General features: G+C 35.9%; 1 protein-coding gene across 8 annotated transcripts in view; it reads right to left on the bottom strand.

Moving 5' to 3' along the window:
• Positions 1 to 15,499, bottom strand: part of MYO9A (myosin IXA) — a 269,375-nt gene that overhangs the window by 84,736 nt on the left and 169,140 nt on the right. For 7 of the 8 annotated variants that reach the window (XM_030875073.2, XM_030875076.2, XM_030875075.2 and 4 more), the window contains 6 exons: positions 10,813 to 10,893; positions 8,949 to 9,059; positions 7,971 to 8,093; positions 5,426 to 5,575; positions 4,303 to 4,622; positions 2,417 to 4,021 (listed from right to left, as the gene is read on the bottom strand). In XM_030875073.2, coding sequence (XP_030730933.1) covers positions 2,417 to 4,021; positions 4,303 to 4,622; positions 5,426 to 5,575; positions 7,971 to 8,093; positions 8,949 to 9,059; positions 10,813 to 10,893 — 2,390 coding nt within the window. The remainder of the gene's footprint in view (positions 1 to 2,416; positions 4,022 to 4,302; positions 4,623 to 5,425; positions 5,576 to 7,970; positions 8,094 to 8,948; positions 9,060 to 10,812; positions 10,894 to 15,499) is intronic. The other variant, XM_030875083.2, reaches the window with a different exon arrangement.

The raw sequence follows: 15,499 nt of genomic DNA, 5'->3' as shown, positions 1-15,499 counted from the left end.
TAGAAATGAATGTCTGTGTCTGATGAAAATCTGAACAGAACCTGTACTTTTATGGCCCCAATTATCTATATTAACTCAGAACCATGAGTCTTAAAATTTATCAATAACAGGACTGTAAACTCACTGAAAATCATATCTTACCTTCTAGCATACTGCTGGGTTTAAAGTAGACACTAACTTAAAATACCATTTGGCAGAGTAATTGCCCTTGCATTCAAAATCTTCCACTTAATTTTATAAATGAAGGCCTAGGTTATCTTGTCCTTTGCCCTATGCAATAATCCCTAAACAAAGCTAATTAGATGTCAATCTTTCTGATAGCTAAAAGCTTCTCAGAGATCTCCCTCTGACCAGTGTACAATCAAGTCCAGCAATCCTAGGTTGTCCTGAATAACGCTTTTGGTTATTAAAAATCTCTCTTGCCACAGCTGAGCCATTTACCTTCGATTTTTTTCTCCAAAAGAGAAACAATTAATAGGACCTTTGATAGCACCTGACCACCCTAACTAACTTTTAAACTCACAGCATTTTCTCTAAGTTTCTCCATGATTTCTTTTTTGTTCTCCCTTACTAACCAGCTGAAGACTAAGATGTACTTATCACCACTATGGCATAGAAAGGACACTAATCTAATGTTACTTCCTAATCATGACATCCAATGCTCATTTCTAAACAGGAAACTCAAATTCTGGTCTCAGCTGTTTCTCTAAATATGTGACCTTATACAAGTCCTTTCACCTCCACGGGCACCAGTGACCTCATCTATAATATGTGGGAACTGGACTAGATATTATAACTTAGAAACACTAACATTTATGATTCTATAAAATGCTAATGTTTCTAGTATTACTTACAGAACAAGAGAAGATGTGAAGTATGAATTTTACTTAAACTTTCACACAAACAATCTAATATATAACCATTTTGAAGATACATAGATATTAATAAGGTAAAGCAAACTAGGTCAAGTAGCTGTAAGACTTTATCTTGGCAAAATGATAAAAGGAATAATTCACAAGGATAATTGTTTTTGAAATCTGTAAGTCTTCTACAAAACAGATTCATGGATGTAACAACTATGTACATACACACATGCACACCCCTCACATAACTAAAATTAATCAGAATGACAGAAAATAATATGTTTTTAACGTTCTCTGGTGGGCTTATATGCTACACAGAGTCTGAACTTTTGGGCAATCTCTAGGTTAATGCGCAGCACTAGAATCTCAAGTTGTCATGTAGTCCAACTGCATTTCACACTCCTGTATAAAAATTCTCAGTGGAAAAATAAAATATCAATGATCTCTTGCCCATATTTACAAAGAGTTTCTATAAAATCTGTAATTTTAAAGACTGACAGAGTTAAAAGTTAGGTTATGATGAGAAAAGGTTATTTTCAGAGTTAACATGAAATTTAACTTTTTTAGCCCTAAGATATAGCCCTCCTTTCATTTAAACAGTGATATTCTCCCACAAGAACAGAAAGAATTCACTGTATACATAGCCTTAACATAAATATCTTAAATTTTGTCAAATTTGTTTTTATGTACCACTTAAGAAATGCTTTCTCACAGCTACCACTACTTAAGACAACCTAAAAGAGTAAAGAACTTCCACTTATGTGAGGTATTTAAAGTAGTCACAGGGAATTCCCTGGCGGTCCAGTGATTAGGACTCCACGCTTTCACTGCCAAGGGCCCAGGTTCAATCTCTGGTTGGGGAACTAAGATCTCACAAGACGCGCAGACAAAAATAAATACAGTAGTCATATTTTTAGAAACAGAAAGTAGAATGGTGGTTGCCAGGGGCTGGAGGTAAGGGGAAAAGGGGAACTGCTTTCAATGGGTAATTGAGTTTGTTTTGCAAGATGAAAAAGGTCTAGAGATCTGTTGCACAACAATGTGCATACAGTTAACACAAGCGAACTGTACACTTTAAAATGGTTAAGATGGTAAATTTTATGTGGTTTTTATTCCCACCCCCCCCCCAAAAAAAGGTACAAAGAACTTAATGCAGACCATAAATAGGCCAACAGCTGTGACAAAGCACATTAACTTTAAAGCCTGATACTAACAAGCTTGGACTGCTACACCTAACAGCTCTAGGGCAACCAGCAATTGCTGACTGCCTACTAAGTTTCCAGGCACTGTACAGCCCTTCACAAATGTTTTCTCACTTAATGGGGAGGAACCAAAAACCCTGCTTTCTGTGCTTAGTCAAAGACTCCTAGGGTATAATTATATCCAATTTCAGGTGGCTGGTGGAGTCAACAATTAGGAAATTTTTTTACACACAGAAAATGGCTAATTTGAGTAGCACCCATACAAATTGTTGAGGCAGATCAAGGCACCCTAATGAAAATTTCCAAAAAGTTTCCCACTTATACATAAAAATAAATAAAGACTTCACTTACAGGGAACTACTCATATTTTCCTTTGGCGTGAAGAAAATGGCCCTAGTAGTTCCATCTCTGAAAGGGTCATCAGATTTGTAGCTACAAGGCTGAGTTGGCCTAAGTTGTTCTCTTTTTGAAATGCGATTATTAGAGAGTTTACAGGCTACATTCAGTTGGGTGGACATTTTGTCTGTCTTGGATAATTCCTTAACAGCACTAGATTGGCATGGGCCTCCTTTTCTTTCAAAGAACAGAGTGACAGGTCGGTCCTTCAAGGGTAAGTGAGCAGAGGGACTGTCTTTTGGGGCAAGAGCAGCATCTTTTACAGTTACTGATGGAGTCCCAGCTACACTGGGTTCGTCCTTATTTGGGGTATTCAGGATGAGAAGAGAGGATGGCCTCTCTATTCGTTGCTTTGACTGATGGAAAGATGGTACCAGAAAAGTCTCCCCAGTTCTTGGCTTTTCAATTGTCTTAAAGGCTTTACGCTCCTTTTCTAAAATATCTGTTTGCTGGCGAATCTGTTCCATCATCTCTTTTTCATTCTGCTGCTGCAATTGCTTTTGCCGTTCTTCCTTCTCAGTGTTTAGCTTTTCTAACTTCTTAAGCACAATATTGGAAGAAGCTGTATTCAACGAAGCAACAACTTGATTTTCCCCTGGGAAGTGGTACTTTCTGGCTTCCCTGTTGATATCCAAAGTAAGAGATGGAAGTGTTTCTTCACTTTCCAATAGTTTGTTTCTCTGGACACTTGTATCTAGCTGAGAACTTGTTTTCAGTGGGTCTTGTTGGGGAATATAAAAAAATGTAGGCAGACTATTTGAAATAAAGGAGTCTCTCAGCTGTGGTTTACAGGTAATAGATTCAGAACTGCAAACCAGTTTTTCCTTCATAGCCCCATTCTTTAAATGCACTGAGTCAGAAGGTGCCCTCTTTTGAATCAATGTATAGTTAGTCTCATTTGAGGTACTGAGGGCATTGTCCTGTGAATCAGAATTTGGACTGCTAGATAGCTTGGGTGACAGGAACGGCACATCTCCTTCATCTAGAATTACAGGCTCTAGTTTGCTCTTTTGGCTTTCCTCACAGCTCAAAAGTTCCAAGCTTCCTTGAGAGCTTTCACTATCCGGTGTACCCTGTAAAGACTGAAGGCCCGCAGGCATCAGTTCTGTAGACCACCTACGTTCTTCTGAAGGAGACACACCGCCAAGAGAACGGACTTTCAGCAATTCTAAACTAAATATAGCTTGCTCTAGTTCTCTCATTCTCCGACTTTCTCTTTTGGCCCGACCCACTTTTTTCTGGTGGAGATCTTCCAAGGACTTGGGTCTCTCTCTTACAGTCACATCTGCCTGCAAGTCCATACCACTTTGACTTCTGGCTCTCTCCTGTCGCTTGTTTGGGGACTCGTTCAAGCAGTCCTTTGAACTTTCATGACTAATTCGATTACTCTCTATCACAGATTTACATTCCTCTATGGCTTTTACTCTGTTGTCAAATGAACAATCCTCCCATTCTGAAGGGTCTGAACCGAGAACTTCCAGAGTTCCATATGGCTTGATATTTGCCAATCCAAGTTTTAGTTTTGTTTTTTTTAGTCTTTGTTCTTTTAAAGCTTTAAATCTATATCAAAACAGGAAAAAAAAATAGGCTAGAGATATCTCTTGGTTACCACTGGAGACAATACATTTATTGAGAATATTTTAAAAAGTGGAAAGTCTCAAAAATTTTCTTTTTATAATATTAAGTATTTCTTAAACTAACTTGGATGCACATTTCACAATTCTATTTCTAGTGGAGAAGACAAACTGATAACCAATTCTAACTCAAGTTAGGCAAATGTTAGAGCAGACATATAAGTACTTGACAAGTGAGGAGTTAATTATTATAGCAAAAAAGATTACCTTTGTCTTGCTCTGAATCCTCTACATAGTGACTGCAAAAGGATAATTTTGTTCCTTTGTTCTTGATACCTCTTACTTTCCCTGTAGCCTTTCCATCTCGCCTGTATGCAGATAGCAGCCATGTGCCTCCGCCTATAGTGCTCCCTCCATTTCTGCTGGATGACGATGGCGGCAGTCCGGAGCTCCAAATACCGCTGCCTCTGTAAGTGAGCACGCCAGGAAGCTTGAAGAACAGTGGCTGCACTAGCCATAACTAAAGCATCCTGCTGCACAGCTGCATCTCTGGCTTGCTTCTGATTTAGGTAATTCCTCCAGAATCGCTGTGGGGAAGACAAAGTAATAAAAACTGTTGTCATATCTTATAACACATTCTCACAGAAATTTCTTATGTCATAACTAGAGGTTAAGTGGCTAAACAGCTAAATTGTGGGTGGTTAAAGTAAAAAAAGTTTCCTTTTCCAGATATGCCTGGCTAAAATAACTATTTTAGATAATATAACCTCAATGAAGTTAATTATACAACTTAAAGTAATTTAAAACTTTTTGATGCTTTCATGCCCTACAAATTAATTTTAACAAATTACATTATATTCTCACCTACAATTTGCCAATATTAATGGGTTTAACGTCATCGTGTATACATTGCAAAGATTAAGATATTAAAGATTTTCTTGTACAAACAGTAAAGATCCTGTGGAAAACAGCCAGCATATAAATCAACGAGGGAGAAAATAAAAGATAAATGTAAAATATGATACCTTTCATCCAAAATGAATACATAACAACAACAATGTACATATAATTCTCAAATATCACTCACAACACTAAAAATAACTTGCCAACAAAAATTAAGGCACATAACTCCTTTGCCCCTAATCATACCTCGCAAGACATTATAACTATAAATTCAATTTAATTTCAATTTAACACCATTAAAGTCTATTATTATATGCCAGGTAATCTGTTGGATGCTGTGAACATTTAACAAATGAGTAGGACACATTCTCACCACTGAAGAAATTTACATTCTTACTTAAATGTTTCACAGTAAAACAGTTCTAGTTACTAAAACACTGGCTAAATAAACTAGCCAATCTCATGCAAAGAATCTTTTGTTTCCTACCTGGATGATAACGGATGCCTGTCTCAGATGGAGGAAATGCTGCCTACACAGCAAGACCCTGAACCATCGCTGCAACAATATGATTCTGCGGAGCACCTCTTGGTGAAGCAGATCTTGTAGGTGTTGTCGTTCCTGCTCCTTTAGGAACACCTACCAGGAGGAAAAAAGATGAAGCATACAGCTTAAGAAGAAATGAGAAATTTATTTCATGCATCATCGCTCCTATGGTAAGCTTTTTTAGAGAAGAACAGACACAGTGGCAAACAGGTACAAGCAGTACTGATAAATATTTCCATCAACTTAGCCAAAGTAGTCATTCTCAAACTGGAAAGGAGGCATTAGAATACAGAAGGGGAACTGGAAAGGTGAACATTACTACAAAGATCCCAGTGCTAGAGACTGTGATACATTATTCCCTTGGGAACTTCACCATTAGGAGCCAATGTAGTACTGGTAATATTAATATGTCATATTTTTCAAGGATGTTGGAGTGGGGAAAAAAAAGATGACAACCACAGATTTTAAAGTTTGATCATAATATGAATAAACCAATAATGATAAGTATTTTTGAAACCCAGCATGCATCAAAGGCTTCTTGCTGCCCAAAGCTATTCGTCAGTTTACTTATTTACTCCTTCATTCTATTATAAATCTTTAGGAATTTAGGGAGATACAAAGATAACTTAGACATAGTCCCTTTGGAAACAGGATTTACACTTCAACATTAAGAGCAGGTAGATATTAAAAACTGTATATATTTAAGGTGTACAATGTGATGTTTTGATGTATGTATAAACATTTTGAAATGATTACCACAATCTAATTAACATATCCATCACTTCCCATTTTTGTCAAAAATTAAAAAATATTCTTAGAAAGTACAGATAGATATTAGATACCCAAAGAGGAAGACAGTAAGCTATTCAGGGCAAGAGACAGAGGACTCCACCTGAGCAAAACAAGGAGTTGGAAATAAGAATAAAGGTACAGGGACTCCCCTGGTGGTCCAGTGGTTAAGAATCCACCTTCCAAGGCAGGGGATGTGGGTTGGATCCCTGGTCGGGGAACTAAGATTCCACATGTCACGGTGCAACTAAGCCCACGTGCCACAGTTACTGAGCCCATGTGCCACAACTAGAGAGAAGCCTGTGTGCCACAACGAAGATCCCGCCTGCCGCAAGTAAGACCCAACGCAGCCAAATAAATAAATTTCTAAAAATGTAAAAAAAAAAATTTATAAAAAAATGAATAGGGGCTTCCCTGGTGGCACAGTGGTTGAGAGTCCGCCTGCCGATGCAGGGGGCACAGGTTCGTGCCCCGGTCTGGGAAGATCCCACATGCCGCGGAGCGGCTGGGCCCGTGAGCCATGGCCACTGAGCCTGCGCATCCGGAGCCTGTGCTCCGCAACGGGAGAGGCCAAAACAGTGAGAGGCCCACGTACCGCAAAAAAAAAAAAAAAAAAAAAGAATAAAGATACGTACTGGGACAATGGAACAATTAATAGCATGAAGTGGGGCTTCCCTGGTGGTACAGTGGTTAAGAATCCGCCTGCCAATGCAGGGGACATGGGTTCAAGCCCTGGTCCGGGAAGATCCCACATGCCACAGAGCAACTAAGCCTGTGTGCCACAACTACTGAGCCTGCGCTCTAGAGCCCGCGAGCCACAACTACTGAGCCCACATGCCACAACTACTGAAGCCCGCGCACCTGGAGCCCATGCTCCGCAACAAAGAGTAGCCCCTGCTCGCCGCAACTAGAGAAAGCCCACACGCAACACCAAAGACCCACTGCAGCCAAAAGTAAATAAATAAATAAATTTATTAAAAAAAGAAAAAAACAGTGTGAAGTCACAACATGGAGATTCTTGAAAAAGAGAAAGATGTTTAGATTTAATGAGGAAATTATAAGGGGATTATTATTGAGCAGGAGGCTGACATAAAGTATATTAAGATGATGATTTTGATACTATGGGTAGAGTGAGTTAAATGGAATAAAAATAGACTGGCAGTAGATGATGGATCTGTTTACTGTAAGAGAAATGTGTGAGAGCTACAAAACAGAACTAAAATGGAAACAGTAAGAATGGAGAAAAAGGGAGAGATGTGAGAAACATTTATAAGGAAAAAAACAGAAACAGAACTTTGTAAAATGATTAAAGTGAAGGGTAAGCCAAAATATGATTATGGTTTCTAGCCTAAGAAACTAGAAGAAAGGTGACAGAGAAAAAGACTAGTTGATTAGTTAAAGATAGTAGGGGAATCTGGATAAGGTCACTTTAGACAAATTGAGTTGATAATTACAGTGCAATACCTAGGAAGAAATGCTTTTTAAGCAGTTAAAATTATAGGCAGCACTAGAGCATTGGCTATAATCTATTTGATTAATACTGACTATATTATTAAGTAAAAATCTTGGCCTAACTGATTTCCTTATGAAATCTGGTACACTATCTTTCTTATAAACATTCTCCTCGGCAAAGACTGCCATTATTACTTATATACAAAAATGCACTCAATCTGGCAAAAGCTGTATATATTATATTTACCATGGATTTTCCAACTTGATAATTATCTGGATTAAGATTTATTTTCCTGAAGAAATCCTGAATGTTAAATTTGGATGGAATAATATTTCGGGGAAGAAGTACGTGGAAATGGCTCACAAAATCCTGAAAAGCGAAAAGAAAATGTTGTAAAATCACAAAAGAATCATATGTAAACAAAATCCTAAATTAGCTAATTGTCCTTTTATTGATCTTTTTCTCATTATTTTAAACAGTGTGAAACCAAGAATTTACTTGTTAATTTAAAATATTTCAAAAGGTTAATTAGTAAAATGGTGGGGGGGAGATAGTGATTCCTACATATTCTGTTATCAAAGGGGAATGAAAGAAGAAAAGAAGGGCAGAAGCTAATTCCCCCTTTGAGAAAGCTGTACTAAAGACCAAAGAAAAGGTTATTTAACAAAAATCTGAATTTTTTAGCAGAAAAATAAGCAAAGGTGACAGCTATTTCAGGGTACAACTGAGAATAAAGCTTTCACTCAACAGTAAAGACCTGCTCAGCTGCTGAAAAGCTTCAAAATAATTTCTATATCCATAGCAGCAGTAGCTGATGAGAACAGTTGTGAGCCTTGCTGGCAGCCTCCTATGTAAGAAAATCCTGCTGAGAAGACTTTAGGAAAAATTAAATGGGATCTTTTCTTTTGAACTAGATAGTTCTGATTGAAGTATTTCAATTACTGGCGTAATCAGTGTGAAGAACTGCCATGTTATGAGTAAACTTATATTAACAAACATTCAGATCAAATGAGAATAACCAAGTAGTGGATTCTATTACAACACAAGCTTAATGAGATTGTTGTCATTCTCTATCCCTCTTCAATTCTGTATACAAAAGACAGAATGTAAAGGAAGAATCAGGAGAAATAAACAACAAGTGAGACCCAAATAAAAAATAAGCAAGGCATAGGAATACTTTACTTGATGTACAAATATATTTAAATATCACTATAAAAGCATAACCTGGAAAGAATATTTGCAGCTGTATCCTGATTGGCGAATTCGAACTGTCTCCAGCATCCCAGTATACCGAAGCTGTCTAAGTACCAAGGCATCACTGAACCTTAACGGCAACTAAAACAAAGCAAATGGAAAAAAGATTAACCCAGGAGAATAGATCTCCAAATTAATGTTTGTCTTACAAGTGTAGTTAAGTTTTGAATATCTAGGAATTGACTGGAGGCTGTCTGGTTAAGATACAGCAGAGGTAATGGGACAATCTTACCTCCCCAGCTGGTAGCTTCAGAAAAGTTCTAACTGCCTGACCAAAAGGAAAAAAGAGACACAAGCTTCCAGGCTTCTCTACTTGCAGAAGAAGAGGGCCTTCAAAGCTCAAAAGGAATGTAGTTGCCCACAGGCCACACAGTCTAGTCACTATAAAATTTGTAACAAGATTAACCTACTTATACATAGTCAAGACTGTCTATATTTTTATTAAGTAAGATTTTATCTACAATCTCACTCAGAAACGACTTAACCCACACTCTTCCAGTTGCCTTGGTTAACTTGAGAGCTGACATATTTCTTCTTGTATGACTAGTACAAGGTTAAAAGAAGTTTACTTCCCTAGTTTTTGCTGATGATACTGGTATGACACATTGAAAAACAAAAAATTCCTATAATCCCTGAGAATTGATCTCTCATTGTATAAGCATCAATAGGGAAGAGGCTAAAGGGAGGCATTCAATCATCACCAGTCATGACACTTTGTCACTCCTAGGTATCTCATAGGCATATTTTTAGACATTCAAAAGAGGCTGTATTTGGAGCTTCTGATATTTCTCCCTATTCTCTAAATACTATTTTCAATGATCCACTAAGGCAATCCTAAATATTTTCCTGCAGAAAGATGGGGCATACCAGCTGTCAAAAAAAAAAAAAAAGTCAAGTGGGCAACTTACGTTAAATAATAATAGCAGTTAATATTTATTTAGTACTTATTCTGTGCCCTTAAATACTTCATTAATTGAACGCTTTGCATAGCAAGAATAACAGGGACTCAAACTTCTATTTAACTGTAAATAAAATGGTTTCCTCTTTTGTCTCTATAAAAGAATGGCTAACATTTACTAAGTGCTTAGTATGGGCCAGGAACATTCTAAGTACTTTATAGGTATTGACTCATATGTATTCACAAAACACTATGAGGTTGGTCCTACAATTCCAGTATATTGTTGCACAGATGAAAATATTTAAGGCATAGAAAGATTAAGTAACTCATCTAAGATCACAAAGCTTATAACTAGCAGAGCTAGAGACTGCTTATTAAGAATTAAGAAAGCTGAAACTAATTCCTATGACATTTTAGCAGTTTGGGCTAGAACTATTTTTTCCTATGATGGACATAAAGATGACAACTGTTCACACTTAACAGATATGTTTTGCAAAGCTCTAATAAGGGGAACTGTCATATAAAACAAGAAGAAATCAAGAATGTTGAGTATCTTCCCTATTTTGAAGAGACAAGAATCTCTAAACATGAAAAATGCCACGCAAGTTCTGTAAGAATAACTGATACCTTATATCTAAACAAGAGAGATTAACCTTGGTACGGGTAACAAAAGTTGCATAAAATTCTTTTATATGATGGAATTTCAAGAGATTTTTGCTACTGTAGGAGATGCTAAATTCTAGGAGATGCTAAATTGAGTCCATATAAATACTTTTCAGGCAGCTAAGTGAGGAAATAAGGATATTCATAGAAAATATAGAACACTGTTTTCCTTACAAAGATTATAGATAGCTCTTCCCCGCCACTTATTCTTAGAATTTAAAGCTTGGTTTGAAGTAAGCTGAGCTAGAAGCTCTTATTTACAGACATTTTTACCTTTTCGGCATTAGAGCGAATGCATTTTACAAAATATGGTTCTGCTTGACCAAGTGTTTCCATCAGCTTGCTTAATGAGGCCTGCAATACAAAGCAATATAATTAGCACTTACTCTCATTCCAAACTGGCAACGAATGGTTTATAAATATAAACAACAATGTTGGTAAAATATGCAAAAAAAAAGTGGTATACATAGAAATAGGTTTGTTTCTGAAAAGCACATTGTGTACACTGCCATACTGATTAAACTGAGGCCAGTTAAGGACGAGGATGGCAGTTTAACCATTTAACCAGTTTAACCAGCTGACAGACTGGCAATAGCAAATACTGCAGATATATTTTATAGTAATCTAAGTCTATAATAAATTTTTTACCTTTCTTCACATTTCATGAAACAACTTTATTCAAACTCATGCAGTCTCAGAGTAACTTTGGGAAAACATCCAGTAGGGTATCAAGGAAGGTAGTAATCCCCTGCTTCAATTTTAATGTTTGAGTATGTAGTGATGTTCCCTCTTTCATTCCTGATGCTGTAATTTGTGCTTTGCCTCTTTTTTCCAGATTAGTCTGACTGGAGGTTTATAAATTTTCTGATATTTTCAACGAACCAGTTTTTTTATTTCATTGGTTTTTCTCTATTATTTTTCTCTTTTCGATCTCACTGATGATTTCTACTTTAACATTTCACTCCTGCTTGCTTTGGGTTTAATGTTTTTCTTTTTCTAGTTTCTTAGGGTAGAAGCTTAGATTACTGACTTAAGGCCTTTCTCCTTTTCTAATAAGAGCATTTAATGTTATAAATTAACCTTGGAGTACTGATTTAGCTGCACTGCACAAACTGTGATATTTTATTTTCATTCCATTTAAAATATTTTTTAAATTGTCCTTCCTCTTTGACTCATGTTTTATTTAGATGTCTTTTTAATTTGCCAAATATTTGGGGATGGTTATCTTTATTTTATTGATTTCTGGTTTAATTACAGTCAGATAACATATTTTGTTTATTAGTATTCTATTTATCTATTGGCTTTTCAGCTACATCTCTTTGTATTGTTTTTTGTGTGTGTGTCTGCTCAACGGATAACAATATACTAACCTAATCGCACAGTATACTTAGAGTCAATATTTTATGATTTCAAGTAAAATTTAGAAGCCTTACAATCACACAGACTCCTGTTATTGCTGTCATATATATTACATCAACATACACATTTTCTTACTTTTAGGTGTTCTTTTCGTGTGTGTTACTGTAATATAATACACAAAATATAAAATGCTTGAATCATAAATATGCAGTATGATGAATTTTCACAAAGGGAATACACTCTTGAAACCAGAGCCCAAATCAATGAATAAAATATTAGAACCTTAGAAGTCCCTCTGTGCTCCATCCCACTGAACTTAGCAAGATCACTGTACATAGGCTACCTGCCTCCACCCTCCACACCTCAACCAAGGGTAACCATTATCCTTACTTCCAAGATGGTAAGTCAGTTTACCTGCTATTAAACTTTATATAAAGAGAAAGATACACTATGTACTATCTTGTATTTGTTGCATACAATTGTATCTTGTACATTTTCAGCACTATATAGTAGTGATTCATTATATGACTATACCACAGTTAAATTATCTGTTTAGGATGGATATCTGGTTGCTCAAGTTTGGGCTGTTAGGAATAAAGTTGCTATGAACAATCTTCTACATGTCTTTCAACTGTTTTCCAAAATGCCTGCATCAATTTATATTTCAATAGCAGTGTATAAAAATAGCAGTGTATAAAAATTCTGGTTGCTCTACATCCTTGCCAATACTTTGCATAATCAATCTTTTTTATTTCAGCCACACTGGAAAGTGTGTAGTGTTATTGCCTTACAGGCAGTTTTAATTTTCATTTCCCTGATGAATAATAAATAATATTGAGGATGTATTTGATAGGCTTATTGGCCTTTTGGATAACATCTTTTGATATAAGACAGTTTTGCTTGTTCAAGACTTTTGCCCATTTCTATTAGGTTGTCTTTTCAAGAACTGATTTGTGATTTTTCATATTTTCCACATATAAGGTCTTTTTTCAGTTTTATTACAAGTATATGCATATACCCTGTAGCTTGCCCTTTCATTCTCTTAGTAGTGAGTTTGTGTTTAACAGTTTTATTGTATTACAATTTACATACTATAAAAATGTATCCATTGTAGTGCATAGATCAATGATTTTTTTAGTAAATTTATACAATTGTGCAACCATCATTACAATCCAGATTTAGAAATCTTCCACGCATCCCCTCAAAAGGTCCCCTCCTGCCCATCTGCAGTGAAAAACTGCCCCCGCCCAGTGTCCCAGGCAACCACTGGTTCACTTTCTGCTGCTATAAATAAACCACCTTTGAAAAAAATAATCCTCTTTAGACATCTTTTCCTCTCACTATAAAACCAATATGTATCTACTGTAGAAAACAGAATACATAGATACATATTTCGAGAATAAAAATCAGCTTGGTTGAGTTTGTGTAATGACTTAATTCTTAGTTCCAGAGGTAGAACTAGAAGTAGATTATTTTCTTCAAACCGATGGGCTTTTACACAGAGAACTCAGATTTCTGCCAAAAAACCCAAAGTTAGAAAAACCCTTAGCCAAGGAAGAGAAACACTTAGAATTTCCACCACTACAAGCAAAGGACTACACTGACTAATGATGTAGTGGTGGATATATTTCCCAGCAATCTGTGGGTCTCTGAGCAGCTAGGCATGCGTGTCTTGTCAGGCCAAGAGAGGGGCAGTAGTTTTATCCACATGTTTCAGCAGATATAACAGCAACAGCATGTGCATGACCTATTATCCTAAGAGAAAGCCACAAAACTCCTTTCAAAGCATTAATTGAGCAGACACATGGTACCTATGAAGTGGCCTCCTTTCATATACAGCTCTATGCAAAAACAATGCATAGTTTTTGCCTTATGATCAAGTTGTATCATCTCGCTCATAACTTAAGACTTTAGCTACTTAATTTGACAGTCTGGTGGCTAAAAGGATACTAACATTTGCTGGCAGTAGACAAAGTCTCAAAAGAGAATAATCCAGAGTAGGGTGAGGGTGGCTATTTACCTAACCACTGAAATAAGAAAAATATACATATGGTCTACCACCTTGTGATTTGTTTCTATTTGTTTAATCTGCTCTTTCTTTTATCCTGTCTTTTTAAAACTGAGTATACAGTTTACGCTTGAACAACACAGGGGTTAGGGGTACTGACCCTCTGTGCTGTTGAAAACCCACATGTAACTTTAAAGTTGGCCCCCGGTATACTTGGTTCCACCCTACCTGGAGTTCGAATCCTCAGATTCAACCAACCACTGATCGTGTAAAACTGTAGTGTAACTATTGAAAAATATTCCATGTGTAAGTGGACCCCTGCAGTTCAATCAAGGATCACCTGTATTTTATGATTCCATTTTAGTTCTGCTATTAGCTCATTACCTATGATAAGCTTTTATTTTTTTAAGGATTTCTCAAGACTTTATATCTTTAACATATCACAGTCTGCCTTCAAATAATGCTACACCATTACCTGTATAGTGTACAGTATACAGGTAATGCTGTAACTTTACAACAGTATAAACTTCACAACAGTATAAACTTACATTTAGCCCCTCCCTTTTGTGCTACTTTTGTCATACATTTTATTTTTACCTCACAATATATTATTATTTTTTTCTTCTATAGTCAATTATCTTTCTAAAAAATTAAAAGAAGAGAAAAAGTATTTATTACAGTTAATTACACTTCTATCATTCTGGCAATCTTAGTGTTTTGTATAGATCCAAAATCTATGGTTTTCTCATCATTTTTATCCCAAACTTAACATTCCTATAATGTAGATTTCCTGGCAATGCATTCTCTCAACTTCTGTTTGTCTGAAAAAGTCTCTATATAACCTTCAATACTCACGTGCACAGAATTTTAGAGTGACGGTTTTTTTTCCCCCTTTCAGTTTTTTAAAAATACTACTCTTGAATTCTGCCTTTCATAGTTTCTGATGAGAAACCTACTGTTATTCTTATCTTCATTTCATGGCACATAAATGTTGTCTTTTTTTCTCTGGCTGTATTTAAAATTTTCTCTTTTTAACTGGCTTTAGCAATTTGATGTGATGTGTATTGGTGTTTTTAGGTTTGTTCTGCTTGGGATTTGGTGAGATTCTTTGATCTTTGAGCTTATATTATTCATAAAAATAAGGAAATATTTTGGTCATTATTTCTTCAAATTTTTTTCTGTATCCCCCTCTCTTGACTTTCCTTCTTAGATGCCAATTACACCTATGTTCAATGATCTAATATTTTCCCACAAGTTACTAATGCTTTTTTTCATTTTTTCCATCTTTGTTATTTCTCTCTGCACTTTATTTTAAAGTAAATGTAACTTCTAATTCACTACTTCGGCAAATAGGTGTTAATCCCATCTAGCTTATTTTTATTTTCAAATATTACATTTTTAATCTCTGAAAGTTCCATTTGAGTCTTTTTCATATCTTCTATTTTCTTCTCATCATTATTCATGTTTTTCTTCGGACATATTTATATGATTTATAATAGCTATTTTGAGATCCTCATCTAAATGCTATTTCCATAATCTCTGTCATTTTTAGATCTGTTTCTTTTTCATTTTTCAATATTTATTTATTTATTT

Source organism: Globicephala melas, chromosome 2, assembly GCF_963455315.2.
Source record: "Globicephala melas chromosome 2, mGloMel1.2, whole genome shotgun sequence".
Taxonomy (NCBI): domain Eukaryota; kingdom Metazoa; phylum Chordata; class Mammalia; order Artiodactyla; family Delphinidae; genus Globicephala; species Globicephala melas.
The sequence above is the reverse complement of the archived record's forward strand: the minus strand, read 5'-3'. Positions and strand labels throughout refer to the sequence as shown.